The sequence below is a fragment of the Trachemys scripta genome, chromosome 12 (genome assembly GCF_013100865.1).
Source record: "Trachemys scripta elegans isolate TJP31775 chromosome 12, CAS_Tse_1.0, whole genome shotgun sequence".
NCBI lineage: Eukaryota > Metazoa > Chordata > Testudines > Emydidae > Trachemys > Trachemys scripta.
The window spans coordinates 2,921,045-2,941,477 of NC_048309.1; the positions used below are offsets into that span (position 1 = coordinate 2,921,045).

At 54.2% G+C, this 20,433-nt stretch overlaps 1 protein-coding gene across 1 annotated transcript in view; it reads right to left on the bottom strand.

Moving 5' to 3' along the window:
• Positions 1 to 1,401: 1,401 nt before the first annotated feature.
• The window catches only part of ANGPT4 (angiopoietin 4), a 41,519-nt gene continuing 22,487 nt past the window's right edge, over positions 1,402 to 20,433 (bottom strand). Inside the window, exons 2-9 of the mRNA XM_034787366.1 lie at positions 15,858 to 16,013; positions 14,880 to 15,001; positions 12,198 to 12,430; positions 9,815 to 9,930; positions 9,330 to 9,431; positions 8,338 to 8,504; positions 5,554 to 5,684; positions 1,402 to 3,203 (exon numbers count right to left, since the gene is read on the bottom strand). Of these exons, the coding sequence (XP_034643257.1) occupies positions 3,043 to 3,203; positions 5,554 to 5,684; positions 8,338 to 8,504; positions 9,330 to 9,431; positions 9,815 to 9,930; positions 12,198 to 12,430; positions 14,880 to 15,001; positions 15,858 to 16,013 (1,188 nt within the window). The 3' untranslated portion in view covers positions 1,402 to 3,042. The remainder of the gene's footprint in view (positions 3,204 to 5,553; positions 5,685 to 8,337; positions 8,505 to 9,329; positions 9,432 to 9,814; positions 9,931 to 12,197; positions 12,431 to 14,879; positions 15,002 to 15,857; positions 16,014 to 20,433) is intronic.

Below are 20,433 nucleotides of genomic sequence, written 5' to 3' on the forward strand. Positions count from 1 at the left end.
GTGCACTGCAACGGGCTGGCTGGAATGTCAGACCACTTGTCACCGGGGTGATTCAGCGGTCAGACTGAGACGGGGGACAGGGCTCGGGTGCTATTAATATGAGAATGTCTGCATGTGAACTCAAGGAATTCTGCTTGCCCAGAGCGAGAGGGCCTGGGGTGGATTCATCATCCATGCGGTGGGCTGGCGTCACGCTCAAGAGCAGCACAGCTTTCTGGGTTTAACACGCCGTGTGCAGAAAGCCAGGAAGCTTTTGATGCTTGTTGAACATCAAGATGCGTGGAAGGGGAGGGAGAGATCTGGGGCAGGGAGGAGTGGGGGGCACTGTGACTAACAGGGAAACTGCTTCTGGCTTTCGAATGGAAGAGGTTTCCCTGAAAACAGAGAGGGGAACAAAACCTTAGCTCTGAATAGCCCTGAACGCCGATGTGCGGCTTCGACCTGGCCCTGGTTGTGCAAACCCATCTGTGCCTGAAATCTTCCACGGCCCCTCTGTACCAGAAAGGGGCAGGCCAGGTCACAGGTCTCCTGTAGCGGCTGGGCAGGTAATCTAGGGACAACCTCCCTGCCTGGCTCCCTGTTAGCGCTGCAGCAGTGCTGGGGGAGCGGAGCTACTGCAAGCAGATGCAGAGACCGACCCTGGGCCACGCAGCTGCTAACCAGGCCAGGAGTGTGGGGGTCATGGGGGAGGGAGCGGGACGTGGCTGGAGGGGATTTTGTGATGGTTTGGGGCGGGGGAGGGGATGGGCCCTCCCGCACTCTGCGGCCGGCTGTGGGGAAGGAGTGCCGGGGGGGCTGTCCGTCCTGGCGGTGTCGAGCCCTGGGTGGCTGTCTCAGCCTGACAGAAACTCACACAGTGGGGCTTCCGAATGCCACATTTGTTAATAGAAAAAGACAGTGTTTCCATTCGAACCAGGGGGGAAAGATGCTTGTTAATGCCCCCTCCCCTTGGGTGAGCCAATAACCGCGCACAAGACAAGCCAGGCCTAGGGCAGCTTGTCACGCCAGCAGTGACCCCCTCCCCGGCCCAGCGCCCTCTGTTCCTCAGCATGGGAGGAGGGGAGCGAAGGGGTGGGCAGCGTCCCTGTGAGGCCAGGCTGCTGGTGTGAAATAACGCTGTAGCAAGACTTGGTTCTAAACAACGCAACGGGCCCCATGGGCAAATCCCCCAAAGGCGCCGTCAGTCATGGACGCCGAGAGTGAAACTGCTGGAGAGCTGTGGGTCCAGAGCTCTGCCAGCTAGTGCAGGGAATGGGCGAGATGCCTTGATAGGACTTGGCTGTCTCTGATTTGGGGATCCTGCTGCATTTCGGTCTGTTTTCCTTACGCTGGGTGAGCCGCTCTGTCCTGTCCTATTCCAGCCCTCCTGGGGAGCATGCTCCAGGTTTGACCTCTAACCTCTTGCTTTGTTTAAAAATGTATCATGGAATTTTTTGTTATTTTTCATCAAAACAATGTGGTGGTGTTCTGGGTTTCTTTAGAGAAAGGGGGGCAGCGATTAAAAGGAAAACGGAAAATGTTTTGTTTCAGTTTGGAACAGAACTCCGAATCTTCTCGCCAGCCCCACCCGCTCCCTCTTTCCTCAGTCACTTGCTCCACCCCTCCGTTCTCCCCATCACTCAGGCCCATAGCCGGGGTGTCATTGGTGTTGACTCTGGGCTCTCTCTAGATCCTCATAGGCAGGTTTGCTGATTCTTTCCACAGAGCATCTCTAGGATACGGCCTTTCCTAGCCATCCACACAACTGAAACCCTCGTCCAGGCTCTCGGCATCTCACCCGTCACTCACTGCAACGTCCTCCTCTCTGATACGGACAGATCCCAGCTTGCCCCGCTCATACCAGTTCTGAACACTTGGGCAAGGATCGCTTTCCTAGCCCTTCATTTCGCCCATGCCGTCCCTCTCCGTGAATCCTTCCGCTGGCTCCCCCTTCTCTAGCACATCAGACGCAAACTACTTGGCTTCACTTTCCAGGCCTTTCTCAGTCCAGCCCTACCCACCTGGCCTGTCTCACACACCACTGAGATGGCAGCTCCACCTCCGAATGGCCCCCGCCGCCACCCTCCAGCGGTACGTCTTCAAACAACCCCCCGGGTGCTTTCTCCGGTGCTGCCCCCAGCCGAGGAGCAGCTCTCGTAACCACCACCAAAGCTACCTCATCGTCCGCCTCTTCTGCCATGGTGCCTCAGGGTTGGAAGGGACCTCAGGAGGTCATCTAGTCCAACCCCTTGCTCAAAGCAGGACCAATTCCCAACTAAATCATCCCAGCCAGGGCTTTGTCAAGCCTGACCTTAAAAACCTCTAAGGAAGGAGATTCCACCACCTCCCTAGGGAACCCATTCCAGTGCTTCACCACCCTCCTAGTGACATAGTGTTTCCTAATATCCAGATGCTGACAGGGCTATCTCACCAGCCGGCTTTCTCCTTGTCAGCCAGCTTCTGCAGACAAGCGCCTGCCTTCAGGAGCCGGGTGGCCATGTGGCAGTTCAGAAGCAGGGGAAAACAAGGAAGGAAAAGGGTGGAGTGTTTCCTAGAAACATGCTAAAACCAATGAAAACCAGACCCCACTGCAATAACTCTGCATGCTCCGCACTATTCCCAGCTGCCGCTCGGAAGGTCCCACTGGCCCTGGGTGCAGCAGGCTCCCTTTGTGGTCTAGAGACGATTTCCCTGAAGATGATACAACATAGGAAAGAATCACACTGGTCCGGAACAAAAGCCCAATACTTGTAATTCACACCAATGGGACAGTTTAGTTTTTAGATTTTGTTTTTCTGATTGTTCTTTCTTCTCCTCCTCCTTGGAGGCCCAAGAGTCCAGGCCCAGAGTCATCTCTCCGCTTAGCTCCAGGTCTTCCTCCTTTCCCCTGCTCTGGAGCCCCAGGCATTGGGTTACAAGAGCCTGCTCCTGCTAGGATGTGTCCCTGTTCCTTTGCCATCTGTGGCTGGTCTAATGGTCCTACCAGTTCCATGATGGACTGTTGCCTGCCAGTTCGGAGGCCTGGAGCCTGGCTTGCCCTCTGCCCCACCACGCTCTGGGACGCTAGAAGTCTGAAGGTCTTATCATCATGCGTGTGCCTTTTAGAGAGTAGCTGGGTCCCTGGAAATAGTGCCACCTGATCCCGTTGAGCTTCCGGACATTGTGCTTGGCGGGATAATAGATGCCGTTCAGGTTCGACAGACCACAGGCATCAAACCACCAACCTGAGTGGGGGACATAGAAGAGAAAGGTTAGAGAACTCACCAGACCGAGTCTGGACTTCGGACAGAGCGTGAAACTTCTGGGCTCTGAGTTCAGATTGGTTCTAGCCAAAGGCTTGTTCTTGGGAGCGTGTCTGGTCGTCATTTCCCCGGTAGGCCTAGCCGCGAGGCATGAACAGTGTAAAACAAAATGCACAGGCTTCCGCCTGGTTAGAAATACACAGCCCTGGGGACTTTTCAAATTCAATTTGTCAAAAAGAACTGGGTGATTTTAGGAAAAAAATGTTTCTTGATATTGGACAGAGTTTTTCAAAAATCAAACCATAAGAAAGTGGAAAAAAAGAAACCCAGCCCTGAGTTCTCCTGCCTGCAGCCAAGCTATCTTTGCCATTCCTCAGGCCAGGTGATCGGCAACTCGACCCTTCTCACGCTGGTGTCAGTGGGGAAGGGGGAAGCGCTGTGTGAATTACAGCTGTGCTGAGAGGCCGTGGCTAAGATCACAACACCCTGGACGTAGGTGCTGTACACACACGGACAGCAGCAATGCAAATACGAGAACCCCAGGTATCAGGAGCTACTGTGCAAAAAGAAAGTCTTAGGCACTGGAAGGACAGGGTTGTCCCTGACAGTATCCTATCACTGGCAGAGTGTGGTAACCTCGCCCTGTGGATGCCAACCCCTGGGGTATCCCGGACCATGTTCCAGCCGTTAAAGGGTGTAGTAATCAGCACATTTTTCCTGGCCCGGGAAGGTTATGCCTCATGGTTGTGATTATGCATGTTCTTGCATCATAAGGGCAATGGCCTTCAGAGAACCGCCTGGCACCAGACAGTACAATCCTGGTGGGATTATTCTGGCTTTGAGATTGTCCAGACATGGGCTCTTCTCGTGCTGTCGCTGTGCCAGGGCAAGTCTGGTTGGAGTGGGTGGTCCGGGTTCTGGCCCATCTCCATCGTCCTCAGAGAATTCAGTGCCCGCACGAGAGAGCAGCGGGAGACAAAGGGCCAGATCTGCCGCTGCTGTAAGTCTAATGCAGCCAGTGGGGTTCTGCTGATTTACTCCAGCTCAGGATCTGGCCCATGGGGATTTTCAGTGCCTCTGCATCCCGCCTGGTGAGGATCCCAGGCTCTGCCATTGGACGGGTACGTACGTATCCATCCAAACGAATTCCTGGGGCTCATGTCAAGGGCCCCGGCTCTGCTCATGGCTTTAGTAACAGCCCCTGACAAACTAACCCAGATCAAGGCAATTGGACCCCTGGCTGAAACAATCGGAGCTCATTCCCTGATCCAGGATCCCCGCCCCGTCCCAGCACCGACGGCTGCCTTGAGCCCGGCACTCATTTGCTTGAAGAGTTGCCAGTTGGCCAGAAGTATCGGGCCCCTCTCTCTCCCGATTCCTAGTCCCAGAGTCGCCCTGGCATGTGTCTGATACACAGATCTGCTGGCCCAAGGCCACAGGGATTTGCCGCTGCAACGTGGGGGAGATCTGGTTGTACGGAGCGGGGGACCAGGTGGGACAGAAGGATGCAGATGAAGTTCCCAGCCCTTCTCAGACAGAGCCCTGGTGATCTGCAGCAAATGAACTTTCTTCAGGCTGTTTGGCTATTCCTCTCCCCCTGTCGTGTCATGCCCTCCTTGCTCGCCACCCTTCTGTCCCGGTCTCTCCCCGTTCTGATCTTTCCCCCCTTATTTCTCTCCCCTCTGCTTCCTCGCCATTTCTGCTCCTGAAAGCAATCTTGGGACAGGGCTGCCCTGGCACCTAGGGGGATGGCAGCATTTTGGAGGATAGTTGGGTGACAGGGAGTTTGTGGGTGTCTCTCTCCAAATGCGGGTGACTTGGCAGCCCTGCATAAAGCCAGGTGGGGAATGCTAACAACTACAGCCTTCGACTGCCTGCAGAAAGCACAAGCCCAAAGCTAGGGCTCCACTGCTGGGAGGGGAGAGAGACGGACACTAGTCACGTCTCGTAAGGCACCTCTGGAGGGTTCTCAGATACTACGGGGATGGCCCAGCGTAAGAACCTGACTAGAACAGAGCGTGACAACAATTCGACCCTTGGCTGCAGCAGGCGATCAGACTCTTGGGCTCTGTGCATGTCTAGGAAAATTGGGTGAAGAGTGACGAGGGAGAGATCTCACTCCGACGTCCGGCTGTCTGTCTACATCCCTCCCTCCCTCATCACTACGGTGTATTTCTGAGACACTGAATGAAGAGATTCAATAAGAATGGAGCATTCCCAAGAACCCAGCCTCAGTTGCTCCACACACTCTGCCCCCACCAGTCCTCCACAGCACACAGGGCACGTGGGGAAGGCTGGTCCCAGCCCCCCCCTGCACCCAGGGCCCGCTCACCTCCCGACAGCATCTGGGCGCACTTGCAGAGGCAGTTGTCATTATCCGAGTCGCGGGTGCTGAAGTTGGTTCCCTGGAGGACCAGGCCGCTCTGCTGCCCAGCGGTGCCGCTGTAGCCCTTCAGGGAGATCCTGGAGGACCAAAGCAGAGAGAGGGCGAGGCAGGAGGCAGAACGAGGAGAGGAGGCGGAAGAGGAGAAAACGAGGCAGAGGACGAGAATTACTTTTCAAACTCCTGTCAACGTTTCCTGGGATTTATTTAAGAAAACGGTCCCCTGTGTCCTTGCAAATAAAAACAAGCAGAGGCAGATACGGCAGCAGCTCCACCCCAGAGTTTATCAGCAGTGCGCAGCGGTCCAAATGTTCGAAACCCCCACAGGCTCCAGCCGGCTGCCAGATCGGGAGGTGCTGTCAGAGCTCACAAGCTAAGCGGGGGCGGGCTGGCTGGAACTTACGGCAAGGGTGCTGTCTGCAGCAGCGCTAAGGACTTGGTACCCAGCACTCGCCTTAGCGGGCATTGTGCCTCTGGAGGGGCTGGCACAGAGAGGGCCTCCCCACTTGTGGTCCTTCTGTCCTATACAGAGTCCCATGAGTTCTTCAGGGCTCAGTCCCACAAGGTATCACGTGCTCTGGCCCCAGGCCAGCCAAACACTGAAGCACAGGAGAGGCTCCAACGGGACCAGACACTTTTTAAAGTGAAGCGTGTATTTTAGTGTCTTGCTGGGGCAAGGCCAGAGAGCCAAGCGCCTGGCAGGACTGAGGCCTGAAGATACTATGATACTTTTAATGGTGCTTTTAATACTGGTCTCCTGGCCGAGGTTCAGCCTAGATTGTTGTGCTCTGCCTTGTGACTCCCTGCTCCGGCAGCTTCAGCTGGCTAGTTTGTACCTGTGATGCTAATGAACCATTGGAGCACTTGACCGAAGGGGTGGGGGGTGGAGGTGAGGATTCTCTGTCCCTGGCAGATTGGATGTTTTTCTGCAAGCTCTGCGATGGGAGCGATTGTGGGGACGTTGCCTGGCCTGTGTTATGCAGGAGGGCAGAGGAGATGATCACAGTGTCCCCTTCTGGCCTTGGATTTAGGAATCGTCGTCTTCACTCCCGGTCCTAACCTGCTGCGCAGGGTTTCAGGGGGTGGGGTTTGATGGTGGGCAAAGCAATCGCTCTGCATCCTACATCACTCAGCTGCCTTGCCACCTGCCTTTGACTCCCCTCTGGTGACAGGCGTTCCAGAATCGCAAAGTACTGCTGTTCTAATGGGCAAGCTCAGGTGAGTATTCTCTGCTGCTGCTGTTTGCAGAAGTGGAGACAGCGTCAGTCACAAGGGAAGAGAGCTGATGGGCACATACGATCCCCCCGAGCTGCCCCCCCCATTCTGTATCTTTAGTCGATTGTGTTTGGAATGCGCCTGCACTGTGATCCAGGTACCCCGATGGACCCACCCATGACCAGAGCTGCATAGCCCAGGGCAACCTCTATCCCTCATTGCAGCTGGGTAGTATTGGGACAATTAAAGGCTTAGGAGTTACGCTAGGTAGGGTCACATTTTGAGGGAGGTTAGGATCCAGTCAGCGCTCAGCTCTGAAGCAGGGATCCCCAGAAACAAACCACAGACCTGGAGACCCTCTTCAGCAGGGGCTGGGCTAGCTGGATTTGTGTCTCATCTTCACACTTACTAAAACTTTACTGTTCTGCTGGGGCCATTTTCATAATAGGGGGTTTGGAGAGAGGCAGCCAGGGGCTTGTCCTCAGTTTCCCCTAGACAGGGGGGGAACTATGAGACTCCCAGAGTTGGTCAGCTCCCCACCAGGACCGTCAAAGGGCACCTGCTCTCTTTCTCACTTTGCTTTCCCCACAACGCTTCAGTGAAAACCCACAAAGCCTCAGCACTGTATTGATTTATAAGCTGAGCGTTAAAGGTTGCCATTGTTCATGACTTGATAGTGGTTCTGGAGCAGCACGTCAGTTGTATTTGCTTTCTTGCTTTCGTTAGATTTTCTTGCAGTGAGGCTTTTATTTTCGCACACACATTTGTTCTCTTTTGCAAGCGCAGTTACAACAATTGTGTGCCCAAAACTGGCAGCTGCTTATGCAAACAGTCGCTTATTGCTTGATCCTGTGAGGTGCTCCGAGCACTTGGACTTCCGTTGAAGGCCCTGGGAGTTTCAGGTACTCAGCACCTTGCAGGATTGAACTCTAAAACGCAGCTGTGCGAGTAGTGACCACAATTACACCTGGAAAAGTACATGTGCAACTAACTGCACACGTGGCTCAGGCCTCGGGGTATGCAAATGTGGCTTTTTGCAAAAAAGCAAGAAAAAGAAATTTTTTCCTAATGCAATTTTATGCATTTTTTTTCCTTCAAGAAAATTTATTTTGTTTTTAAAAAGGAGAAAAAATGACAATGTAGCAACATTTCTGACCACAAAGTTCACACAGAAAAATCACTGCAAAATTGCCACAAACTGGCAAAATAACAGCGAATGCACAAAATTTCATTCTGCAGCCACTTCGATTCAGAGGCTATGGAGATGAACAGCTTGGTAAAGCAGGTGGAATACAAAACCCTAGAAACGTCACTCCCAATGTACTGGTTCCTTGCCCAGCTGTGCTCTCTAGCCCCGCCTCTTCCACGAACGTTGGGGGACCACCAGCTGGTGCTGTGATTTCGGCTTGAGTAGGATTCACATCGATCCCGGGATGGCACTGGGGGAGTTTCCTTGTCTAAGTGGGGTTTGAAGAGAGACCCAAGGGAACGTTTCATTGGTCAAGGTCCATATCCCACCTGTAAAGATGACGCTCGCTGCCCAGCTGGAACGTCTCATAATGGGCGTAGGCCTGGTTTCCTTCCCAGTCCAGGAGCTCCACTCTCAGCGAGTAGGAAGCCTGGCTTGTCAGGAGATGCACAGCTTCGTTCCCCAGCCAGTACTCCCCGGCAGGGTCTCCAAAGCCCTGGGGAAGAGGAGAGCCAACAGTGGGGAGGATTTAGACTGTGTCCCTGGGCTATGCAATGTCCGTTGTGGTCAGCAAAGGGAGGAGGCAAAACTCCATCAGCTTTAGAAATACCAGAGTAAATTCTGCCGTCAGTTACAGCCCTGCGTCCCCAGTGAAGTCACAGGGCTGCATGGGAGTAACTGGCCCGTTTATCGACCCTTGCTAATCCAGCATGGAGCTGGGAGAAATGTTTCAAACTTCAACGTTTTGATGAAATTTCCGAATTCAGGGGGGAAATGGGGAAATGTTGACATGTTTGCAAAATTCCCCTCTGTCATCCTGTCTAGAGCTGGTGTCTTCTCTCTCCTTTTACCCTGGCAGCCAGGTCTTTCCATTCACTTCTGCCCACCAGCTCTTCTCTGCCTGGCCCTGGGACTCCTATCTCCAAACCCGCCCCCCAGAGGTCTGTGGTCTTTTCCTGCTACAGCTCTCTGGACTCTAGATGGCAGAGCCGCGAGACCTGACGTGGGTCATGGAGCTTGCCCCCCTGCCACATCCGTCTCAACGACTGTCTTGTGTCCTCTCTTTGTGCCTGTGCTCAGGGGTGAGGCCGCCTTCCCGGGAGTTGATTGCATTGCCTATTGGTTACACGGTTAGGTTTTCTTCCCACTGGGTCTGTTCTTGCCTAAACGGAAGGGAGCTCTTTAGTTCCACCCAGTGCACGCCTGACGTCCAAGTGTCCCATCACTGCACGACCACCCCCTCCCTCGCCCCCGGGGTTGTCAGTGGGTCAGTGATTGAACAAGCCGGGGAGGTGGGGGGGGGGGCAGGATGAGGTCAGACCTGTTTGTATTCTTTCCACTTCCTCTGGAAATTCACGCTGCCATTGGCTCGGCGCTGTATCACCGTCCACCCGCCTCTGTCTGTCTCCATATCACAGAACACCTGCAAAGGACGCAAACCACCAGTGCTGCAGGGGAGGGAGCCTGGGGTGGAGCGGCACAGACGGGTTGTACTGTGCAGGGAGGGAGTCAGGCCAACACAGGTCTTGTGGCTACGGCGTGGTGGGGCCACGTTCCCGCTGACAGGGTGTTTTGCGAGTCAGGACTGAGATGCATTGAGCAGACTTCCCAAGGACCAAGAAGTGGCCTTGCTTTGGAGAGCCCCAGTACTGACACACGAGGGCTGGCGTGGGAGAGGACTGAGGAGCAATGGCATAGCGGCAGGTAGGGAAGATTGGCAGACTTGCCTTTGACAGGGCCCATCTCGCTCGTTCTTGGGCGCTAAGGTCCATTTCAGTGCAAGGCCTGAGCCTGTCAGTCACTCACCTTCCTGGGTTCCGTCATGTTGGCGACGTGGAGGGTGTAAACCCCGCTGGCGTTAAACCCGGCTCGGCGGGTCTGAGCACAGTCCTGAGACACCTGCTCTTCCTTCGCGAGTGGAGCTGGCAAGGCAAAGAAAAGCAGCAGCGAGTGAGCTGCAAGTGTCTGTGATGGGTTCTGATCTCCTGGGCTTAGGGAACAGAGCGAGAGGGATTCTCCGTCTATTTCATGCCCTGAGCACAAGCCCGGGAGCCAGGAACACCCCAGATTGTTCTTTTATTTGTATGTTAATAATTTGTCATCAATATTCTCTATCAATCGCCCCTTCAAAGCCTCCCGGGCCCCTCACAGTTGCAACCCAAACCTTCTTAGTCACCAAACAGCTGCTACAAGAGTAAAAACACCTTTAAAAGAACCAAGATCCGATACAGGGGAAGGACAGGGGCTAGGAGGGTGTCTGTATAATACACAAGGAGCCGATGGCTTCATCCCTCACAGCATTGTACCCCGGGGGCCATTTGCACTAGGAGAAAGATGCTTCCAAATCCGACTGGCGGCATTTGACATTCCACGTCACCTCCGTGTGCGTGACAGCGCAGGGGGCAATGGGGAATCAGGCCTCAGCCAGGTGCAGACTAAAAACCAGCTTCAGGAAGAACCATTCAAAGGTGCTGTCTACATGCAGGGAGGTCGAAGGTCAAGAGAATGACCCTCCGCCCTAGGTTCCATTGCAGCTAAGGTGCTATCCCCTGCTGCCCTACGATGCATCAGTGGGGTCTGGCTGGGTGGCATCTGAGCTACAAGCAGATGCTGCCTTCCTAGCGTCCGTCTCCGTGCTCGCAGCAGGCAGACTCCGAGCTGCGTTCCTCTGCCGCACTGACTCCCCGGCCAAGACAAGGGCTGGAGTCAGACTCGGTTCACTTAGAGCGTTAGGAGCCAACGATCCCTCCCGGGGGAGCCAAGATAACGTGAAGTTATTTCTTTTGTAATGACTGGAAAATAGAAAGTGTCGTTTGATTGCCTGGCTCCATCTCAGGAAAAGCCAGCGTGCTTCAAAAATAAATAGGATGAAATCTTAACAGCCCGTTCCCCATAAAACCATCTTATGGCATTAGCGTCTTGGCTGCGACTCTGTCAAAACACTGAAGCCCATTGGTGCAATTTTTACTGCCTCGCTGCAAAGGGGGCAGGAGCTACAAGCATCGATCCTGCAAGATGCAGAGTGCTCCCGCCCAGGGCAACGGGTGCTGAGTGCAGGCAGGATCTCCTGCATCGTGCAGGAGCAGGCTCTTGGAGACCAGATAAAAGAAGCATGAAAGCAAGTGTGTTAGAAGGAACGTTCATGGCCTTAACGTGCACATGCTTCCTTGAATGCCCCTTTGCACTGCCAGAGGGACTGGAGGGACAGGAGCCCCAGTGTAAGTGAGAATTGGGCCCCCTGTAGCACTGTGGATTTGCTCTGAATGGTTGGTTGTTGCTCTTTTCTCCTTGGGTTAGATGTTTGTGGGTCTAATTGAATCTCTTTCTTTCTTTCGTGTCTCTTTGTACATCTGGGGTCACAGATCCCCAGACTAAGCTTGAGGATTTAACGTGGGTGCGGAAAGGGACGACACAGAACAACGTGGATTAGTGCAAAAACTTTTCGCTGTTGGACTCTTGGGCACTGGATTGCTCTGTGCCACTTGTGGACATATTTAAAGCAAACCCTGATGGTTCAGAGCAGTTTTCTGTCTGTCCGATTGATCGATCGATTGATTGATTGAAATCTATGGCACTTCTAATATAACCCTACAGTAATTATTAGAAAGGGCCCCTAACTCCACAGAAGTTGGGATCTAGATTCAGGTTTAAATCTGAGCATCTCAGCTTGCTTGCCCTGCTGTCATGGGATGAGCCAAAACCTTGGTCCATCAGCCGCTGCCTGGGGTGCATTGTTCTGAGACCAGGCGGAAGGTGGTGCTGGACAGACAGAATGTCGAGCAAGGCAAGGGCAGGGGTAGCAGAGAGAGGACATTTTCCAGGTTTCTAACCCAGCTTCTCTGAACACCTACCGTCACTAAGCAGTTTGAATTGAGCGGTCTAGCCATCAGTTCTACTGGCACTGCTGTGGGGAAGCTCCCCCTGCTGCATGAACGGGGCGCTGGTCAGAGGAACATCACAGGGCGGGGTCCCAGCTAACACAGGACGCTAGTGTGGGGAAGTTTGCACTCCGTGTTCTAGCTCCTACTGACCGGGAACGGGGCCGGTATCAGCGGGGAGTTCCAAGGAGCGTTAGTTGCCCACAGAATCCGGGACGGGCTCTCTTCTCCAGCCAGTGACACCCTGGCTGAAGGCCAGGAGGTCTATGCCGCTCTGGCAAGCCCAGCGCACTCCTGTGGGATGAGCTCACCTTTGCTCTGCGAGACCAGCTGGACCAGGCTCTGGACTGACTCGAGGAGCTGCAGCTGCTGCCGCTGGAGCAGGCTGGTGTTGCTGTTGGCAGCGTGGAGGGACTTCTCCAGGTCCTCAATCGTGTGGCTCTGGTGGCTCACTAAGCGCTGCAGCTTCTCCTTCTCTGTGCGGATCCCTTCCAGCTCTGTCTGGTGCTTGGTCTCCATCTCCAGCACCCGCGTCTCTAGGACACTGCAAAGGGACAGGCCGAGAGAGGCAGGGTGAGGTGCTTGCCTGGGGGACCGCACGAGCCACACAACACCCAGGGTAATCGTCAGACAGCTGCTAGGGCCTGAGACGAAGCCCACTGACATTCATTGGAGGCTTTTTTCATTGACTTCAAATGGTTTTGGCTCAAGCTGTTACTGAGGTTCTCTGTGTGGTTTGTGGGGCACCCCAGAGGCTATGATGGTCTTTCATGAGCATGACCATGGGGGGGGGGGGGGGGCTTTTTCATGGGAGCTGGAGACAGTTCTTCATCCCACTAAACCATTCCCGATCTCCCGCTGAACTCAGCCAAGTGCCTCCCTCTTCCTAGAAACAAATCTTTCCCCTGTAAACCAGCGGAGAGAGGATATTGGGGGGGGAGGGATAGCTCAGTGGTTTGAGCATTGGCCTGCTAAACCCAGGGTTGTGAGTTCAATCCTTGAGGGGGCCACTTGGGGATCTGGGGCAAAATCAGTACTTGGTCCTGCTAGTGAAGGCAGGGGGCTGGACTTGATGACCTTTCAAGGTCCCTTCCAGTTCTAGGAGATGGGATATCTCCATTATTTGTTTGTTTTTGTTTTGTTTTGTTTTTGAGCTTGTGCTACTAAAGAGAACTCCCGATCTCCGTGGGTTGGGTGGACATGCAAATAGCTGCTGAACTTTCGGCTAGCCAAGGCAGAAGCTCCAAGGTTGCATTTGTAAAATAGTGCATCTGGGAGTTAGTGCTCTGGGTTCCCACAAACAGGTTGTCTGTGCAAATAGATACGTGCACCCTCCGAATGTGGTAGATGAGTGTCCAGCTAGCTAATATGCCTGGCTAGAGGTCCACTTGTGGGTGCATTTTTTGCTGGTCCTGTCAAAAAATGTGTCTCTAATCCTTGTTCATTAGCCTGTGCAGAGAACGATCACGCATCATCCGATCTCACATCATGTTACCTGACCTGAGCCGGCGTTGGAAAGGCACAAAGCGGCGGCAGGAAGTGAGCAGCCTTGAGAATGCCAGCGAGTGAAAGGGCTGATATTTGGCCTGGGAGTTGCTGCTGTAGCCCCAAATCATGGTCTTATTCCCAGGGCTCCCGCCCAGAAATCTCTGCCTCCTGCTTTGCCCATGGAAATGTACCACCGAGGAGTAGTGACCGGACTAGCTCACCTGGATTAATCAGTCTTGGTGACTCATTTCATTGATCTGGATTCAAACTATTCAGACCAACCTGCCAGAGGTGATGAACGAAGTACAAAAACCTGGCCCCCTAGGTCATTTTCCATGGGCTGTAATTTTCCGCAGGGTTTAAAACGGACAGCAGTACACCGAGGGAGCTGGCCAGCATTTGGCTTGTTTGATAACATGCGCAGTGGGTGCATTTAAAAAGTTCATTCCGGTTTTAAAGCTATTCCCCATCCCAGTGATATTTGCTGTCTTTAAAGCCGGGAATATGGCTAGAACCCACCCAGGCTGCCTCTGGGAATCTGTAGGGAGCTTCTGCCCTTCTGCCTGGCTTCGCCCCGCCCGCTCTGGGATAGCTGTTCTGCTGGGGGCAGGTTTTCAAAGGCCCAAAGGGCAGTGGGGCCCGATTCCCATTGGAAGTGCCTGGGAAATGGGTGCCTAATGCTCACGTAGCTTGCAAATCTCCCCTCTAGTGACCTTGTTAGTGCCACCAGCCCCCAGTTCTCACCCTTGTTCCTTGATGATTCGGGCTGCGGGGACAATAGGCCCACCGACCCACGGCTCCACAACAGGGCTAAAGTCCTGACAACAGCTGGGCCTTTCTCACACGGAAAGGAGACAGCAGAGAGCCCCAGCTCCGTTAGCATGAACCGACCCTCGCTCTGGAGCTCGGTGGTTCTGGCAGGGACTCGGCGGTGGCGGCAGCAGCAGATGAAGATGAGACGGCTCCACCAGCGACTGCAGCCCCCCTTCTGCAGCAGCCCTGGCGCCCAGCCCACCCTGAGAGACTGTCCGGGAGTGAGCCAAGAGCAAACAATCCAAAGCCGAGAGAAGGGAGCGAGGCACCTAACACGGGTAACCATTGCGGTTTCCAGCCCACCGTGTGCATCAGCTGGGCGCTCAGAGCCCCGGGGAAGCAAAGAAGCAGTGACATCAATCAGGAGTCAGCACCTGGGAGCATGTGGAGCACACAAGGGGCCATGGTGGGGCGTGACCCTGAGCAGGGGAAGAGAGAGACAAACCAACAGGAGCTGCATGAGGTACTGGGACACGGTAGCCGCCTGGGGCAGGTTCCCACACGGTCCTGAAAATAATTGTACCCTGACAGAGGTCACCATAAAAAGTCAGCGTTTACCCCTGGGGCCAGGAGAGCTGCTGCTGATTAAAAGACCCTCCCTCCTCACCGTCCTTTTAAACATCTTAAAGAGACAAGAATCAGGCAAGCGAACCAAAGGGACGCCTCAGCGGGGCCGAGGCTGAGCACCATACTTGTTCATGTTCTGCAGCTTGCGAATTTCAGTCGTCTGCAGCAGCAGCTGCTTCTCCAGCTTGTTGGTGGACAGGGAATTCTCCAGCAGTTGGATCTCGATGCGTGCGGTTTGGTTCAGAACCTGTCCGAGGAGCAGTTGGGAAGAATAATGAGTGGGCTCCCCCTTCGGTCTCCCAAATGCTCCCTCCTTCCCCCCCCTTTAACCTGCCCTGATTTTTCAGCAGCATTACCAGCCCCGGTATGATATTTCCCCACTGATGCACTACACCAGCTCCAAGGGAAACCAGTTTAGATGGAGCATCTATTCAAGCCAATAGAATGTCCTACCATCCATACTGGCCACACTGGAGGAGAGCGTATCCTGGTCTTTCCAACACAACAGGCCATAGGAGTAATAGGGAGCGGAGATTGATTGGACAAATTATGTGATCCCTGTTGGTCATGCTAGCCTAAAAACTTCGCACTCAAAATCCATGGTCTCTGCTTCTTTTACATGGACCACATCAACTCCATGAGTGAGACTGTCAGAACCCTGTGGGAGGCGTTGGGTGTCCCCTTCTCATTCATTTTCATAGGGATTGAGCAGCCAAATCCCTTCAGAAATCTCAGCCCACCCCTAAGGCATGTGAGCCAGGAGTTCTTTGCGACTGAGCTGCCCTGTTGGCCATTTGAGTCCTGCAGGCTGCAGCCATGCGAGCCACACGTCATGGCTTGCACTTCACCCCCACCCTTTATCTAAGCAGCCCAAAGCTCTTTACAAATGTGACTGAACTAAGACGGGAGAAATAGCACCTCCCTTTTACAAGTAGGGAAAGTGAGGCAGGAGGTGACGTGATCTGCCCAAGGCCAATCACGCAGGGAGTCAGTGGGAGAGCTGGATTAGAACCCAGGCCTCCTGGCTCCCAGCCCCGTGTCTCCCTCAGGGCAGCCATGTGTGTATCTATTATGAGCCATTTCCCAGAATGCTCCTGCTGTACCTGCGCTTCCACAACCGTCAGTTTCCTGCTCTGCTCCGCCGTTTGGTTCAAGAGGTTGGTACCAATCTCCAGCATGGTGGCTGTTTGGTTCTGAGCGACGTTCTGCTGGATCCGGACCATCTCCGACTTCACGTTCATCTGCACGTAGCTCTCCAGCTAGACCGGGGGCGTGGGGGGGAAGCAGTCTGTTATTATTACATGGTATCAGAGCTCTCCTTATCCCCAGCCCAGCTTGACACAGACACTCCCTCTCTTCATTCCATGGCAGCAACGTTTCCCTCCCTCTGGTGAAATCACTCCCAGGCCCGTGAAACACCTTCGACTCCCTGCCATCCAGCTGGTGTTAAGCCAGCCCTGGTGCTACCCGTCAGAATGGTGCCTTGGGGAGGAGAGAACATGGGGCTGTCACAAGCATTTCACCCTGGCATAAACTCGCTTTGCCCTGTGATGTTTATCAGGAGGACAGTGTGTCCTGGCCGCAGCCTGGCCTACTGGCATGAGGAGGTCCCCTTGGAAAAATTAATCTCACCAAGATACTTTGGCTCAGGAATTGTTGGAGACTTGCTGTGTCCTTAAGATCTCTCTCTCCCACGCTCCCCTCACTACTCTGAGTGATGAAGAACGGCCCCTTCTCTGTGCTAAGGAGGGAATGTGCACTTGTGATCACAGATCTACCCTCCCCCGTGCTCGCATTCTGCAATAGCCAGGTGACACACTGGAAGTCTCGGCTCTTCCATGACTTTGGAACATTGGTAACAGGTTTCGATGGATGCAGGATCAGACGTGCTGAGGGTCTGGGGCCGTCCTCGGCTTCAGCTGGCAGGGTGGGCACTCGGCACGTCTGTAGCTCAGGCCCCCACAAACCAACGTCAGGCGTGTGAAACTCACATAGGGCAGCCCCTCCGCAGCACAGCTCCACTGAAATCCATACAGCTTACGCTGATTTTCACTAGCTGAGGGCCCGGCCCAGGGCCGACCAGCCTGTGGAAAACTGGAAGCACAAGAGCGATGGCATTCTCCGGGAGATGTCAGATTCCCTGTGCTCGCCCTTGCCCCATCCAGGCCTCGCATGATGGTGGTGCAGAGTCCTGCCTCTACTGCGGCCTCACGCCATGTCAGCCCTGCTTCTCGGAGTGCAAGTTGGGCAATACGGAAACGTGAGTTGAAAACAAAAGTCCACTTATGCAAATGCATCCCCAGGGGTTCTTGGAAAGAAAGCTGGATACATGTTCACGAGGCGTTTAGACCCAGGCCTGGGTAGCCACCTACAGTGATTCCAGGCTCTCCGAAGCGGTTCATATTTGGCCTCCATGTAAATGGTAGGCTTGCTTGGCCATGCTGGAACCCTGAGAGAGAAGCTGGAAAACAGGAACCCTAGCGCCACAAAGCCCTGAAGACGGACAATGCTCGCAACATGGATTATGTTTTAACTCTCATGATTGGGGGCGGGGAGGGGCTGACTCACCATATTGGAACATTTGGGGTTGGCAATACGGAGCGACCACTTCACCAACCCTACCGAGGAAGGGCTGCTGTCTCTGTAGGGCTGGGTGGGGATTTCAGCCCTCAAAGCTCCCACGCTGCTCCATCAGCAGTCTCCACACCAGGATTGTCCAACACCGTGAATGTATGGCCTTACCCTACACAGGTCTTGTTTGTTTCATTATTTTATCTTTCCAACACGGCCACTGGGAGAAGGGTTTATTTCCAGGCTGTCTAACGATATTTCACTGGTTCCCCTTCCTGTCCCACCACCAAGTTTTTTAAAAAAATGCAGCGTGGGTGTGTGTGTGTGTGTGTGAGAGAGGGAGAGAAAAAAAAGAGAGAGATCCAATTTTAAAGCATTGCATCCGGCTGCATGGGAATGGGGCTGGCTCACAGCAGGACTGCACTGATCCCTCGGGAATAGCATGGACTGGCCTCCCGGCATGCCTCTGCGTGTGTGTGTTAAACGCAGCGTCTGCAGGTAGAGGGGGTTCCTGAAGAGAGCTGGGAAAACAGGGGGTCACCCAGCATACAAAGAAAAGGCCGGTTTCCCAGGGCACAGATGAGCAGAAGCTCTGGAATTTCACCCCCTCCCCCTTTTGTTTTTGTCTTTTGCTGACTGTGCCCAGCTCCGAGAGGACCAACTCTGCTGGCTTAGTTCTGCGGCGATGCCCCCGCCGGTGTTCACGTGTGTGGACAGAGAAGCAGCGTGGGCTAGTGGCTCCAGCACTGGCGTGGGACTCAGATCCCACTGGTCTATCCTGGTTGACCTTGGACAAGTCTCTTCCCCTGTAGGCAGGTCTACACAGCCAGCAGTAAGCCGGGCCGACAGGCTCGGGCGACTGCAGTAAAGACGGCGGTGTAGATGTTGCAGCTCAGGGCCTGGAGTCCCGCTCCCTCCCCGGGCTTCAGAGCCGTAACATTTACACAGCTGGTGGTAGTGCGGGAGCCCAGTCTGTCGACCCAGGCTCTGAGATTGTCACTTGCTGTGTAGACGTATTGAATGGGTCCCTGCTGCACCACCCACACGTTGTCCGTCTCGTGTATGCCGGGTCTGAGCTCTTTGCCGGCGAGGACTTCTCTTACTCTGTGTATGCACAGCACCAGGGCTTAAATTCTCACCGAGTATTTCCCGGCGTGTCGGGGCTTCAGCCCGCGGGAGGCGCCGGGACTCAGGCCTTCAGCCCCATGGGAGGCACCAGGGTTTGGGGTTTCAGCCCCGAGGGAGGCGCCGAGGCTCTGGGCTTCTGCCCCACAGGGCACGCGGGAGCTCCGCGGGTTTGAAAATATTTCCCGGGGCTCTGCTTCGGACAGCTCCGGCTGAATTTAAGCCCTAGACAGCACCTAGCAGAGTGGGGCGCAGATCTTGGCTGGGGCTGCGAGCCACTCCCGTGATACAAATGCTAATAATGGGGGAGGATCGGTGAGACGCCAGCCTAAGGGCTCCCTGTGGCTAACCTGGCACCCAAGGGCCTCAATGACCTTTGCTGAAACACGGCGCCTGGTAGACATGTGGAAGAGACGGGCTTACTGAGACATTGGCTTTTGCCCCCACTCTGGGCCCTGCTCCCTGGATCACCACGGTTTAAATTACCAGCAAACCAGGGCTGGACACACACTTTATTTAGCTGGGGCGAGGAGGTTGGTATATTTTATTTTTGTCTCCCTGCCAACGGAGCGTGGAATGTTTTGTTTATATTGCTCGTTCTCCTCCACTGACGGGCTGAGAACAAGAGAAGACAATTGTACAGCTGGAGCTCGGAGATGCGGTTCAGACTGTTCCCGCTGCCGTTCACCCTTTCGTTTCCAGTTTGAGCTGAAGTGCTGGATTTTGCCTTAAATAACCAAGGAGATTTTGGGGCTTTTTTCAAGGAGATTCTCTGTAGGTGTTTGGAAGTGCGAGGGAGTTACCCAGCTGGGCCACCTTGCACTTATTTACATTTGCAAGAGTGTAAGAAATGGGATTGACCCTCGGCTTTCCCATCTTCATAGCGCAATGTACCAGCCACCTCTTCCCTGATCACTCTGCTCTGGGCGATGAAGAAGAAGACAGGAGAAGAAGTGGAAATGAGAAAAGGACACCTATGAAATCAAAGTGCTGGGAGCTGAGCTGACAGGCAGGGGATGGTAGAATCTCTCCCTGTCTAGCGTTTAGTGATTCTTGGCTCTTAGATACCTGTGACGGGGTGGTGTTGGCAGCTATAAATAGACCCCTCTGGGGATCCTGCAGCCTGGTCCCTTATAACCCGCAGAACACAGGGGCTGGCTAGAGTCGAAGGGAGCTGGGCCGTCTGATTGGGGATCACTGTCACCAGCAGGGAGTTAAGGAGGTAATCAGCTCACCAGCTGGGATAAAAGGCTGAGCGGGGCCGGGGGGAGTGGGGGGGAGTGGGGGGAAGGCCCCTTCTAACTGCTGCACTGTGCTTGGATCACCAGGCAGGACATAATAGTAAAGACGCTTAGTGAGGGTGCCCTGGTGGAGTGTGTGCTGGGAAATCACCAGGGGGACCGACCAGGCAGGGTTTCCAGGGCTGGAGGGGAGTACTACACCCAGGGGTGCATTCGACATGCTGGTCACTGGGGGTTTCAAAGTCGTCTAAGGGGATTAGGTAGCCACGTTCCATTGAAATCCAATGAGATTTGGGGACCCAACTCCCTTGGGTTCCTTTAAAAATCCCACTGATGTAGATACAGCAGATGTGGGAGGTCAATAGATAATAGACCATTAGAACTGATCTAGGAGGTCAAGAGATAACGCACCGTTAGAACCAGCTGCTATGCAACAAGCGCCAGCACTATTAGGAATTATTTGTTATTTGTATTACGGTAGCATCTAGTGTCCTGAGTCAGGGATCAGGGCCCCATTTTGCTGGGTGCTGTTAAGTCTAAAGAGAGAAGCCAGACAAACCGATATAGACGGGCTCTAGAAATGACCAGGTGCAATCTGTGCTACATCTCAACGGGGAGAAGCTGCCGGTTACATTTCCCCAACCCACTTGTCCTGTTCTTTAATCAAGCCAGCCCCATTCTTCTCCTCCCTCCTCCCGGAGCATGTGCCCCAAGCAGGCCAAAGTGCCCTCCATTCACCCGC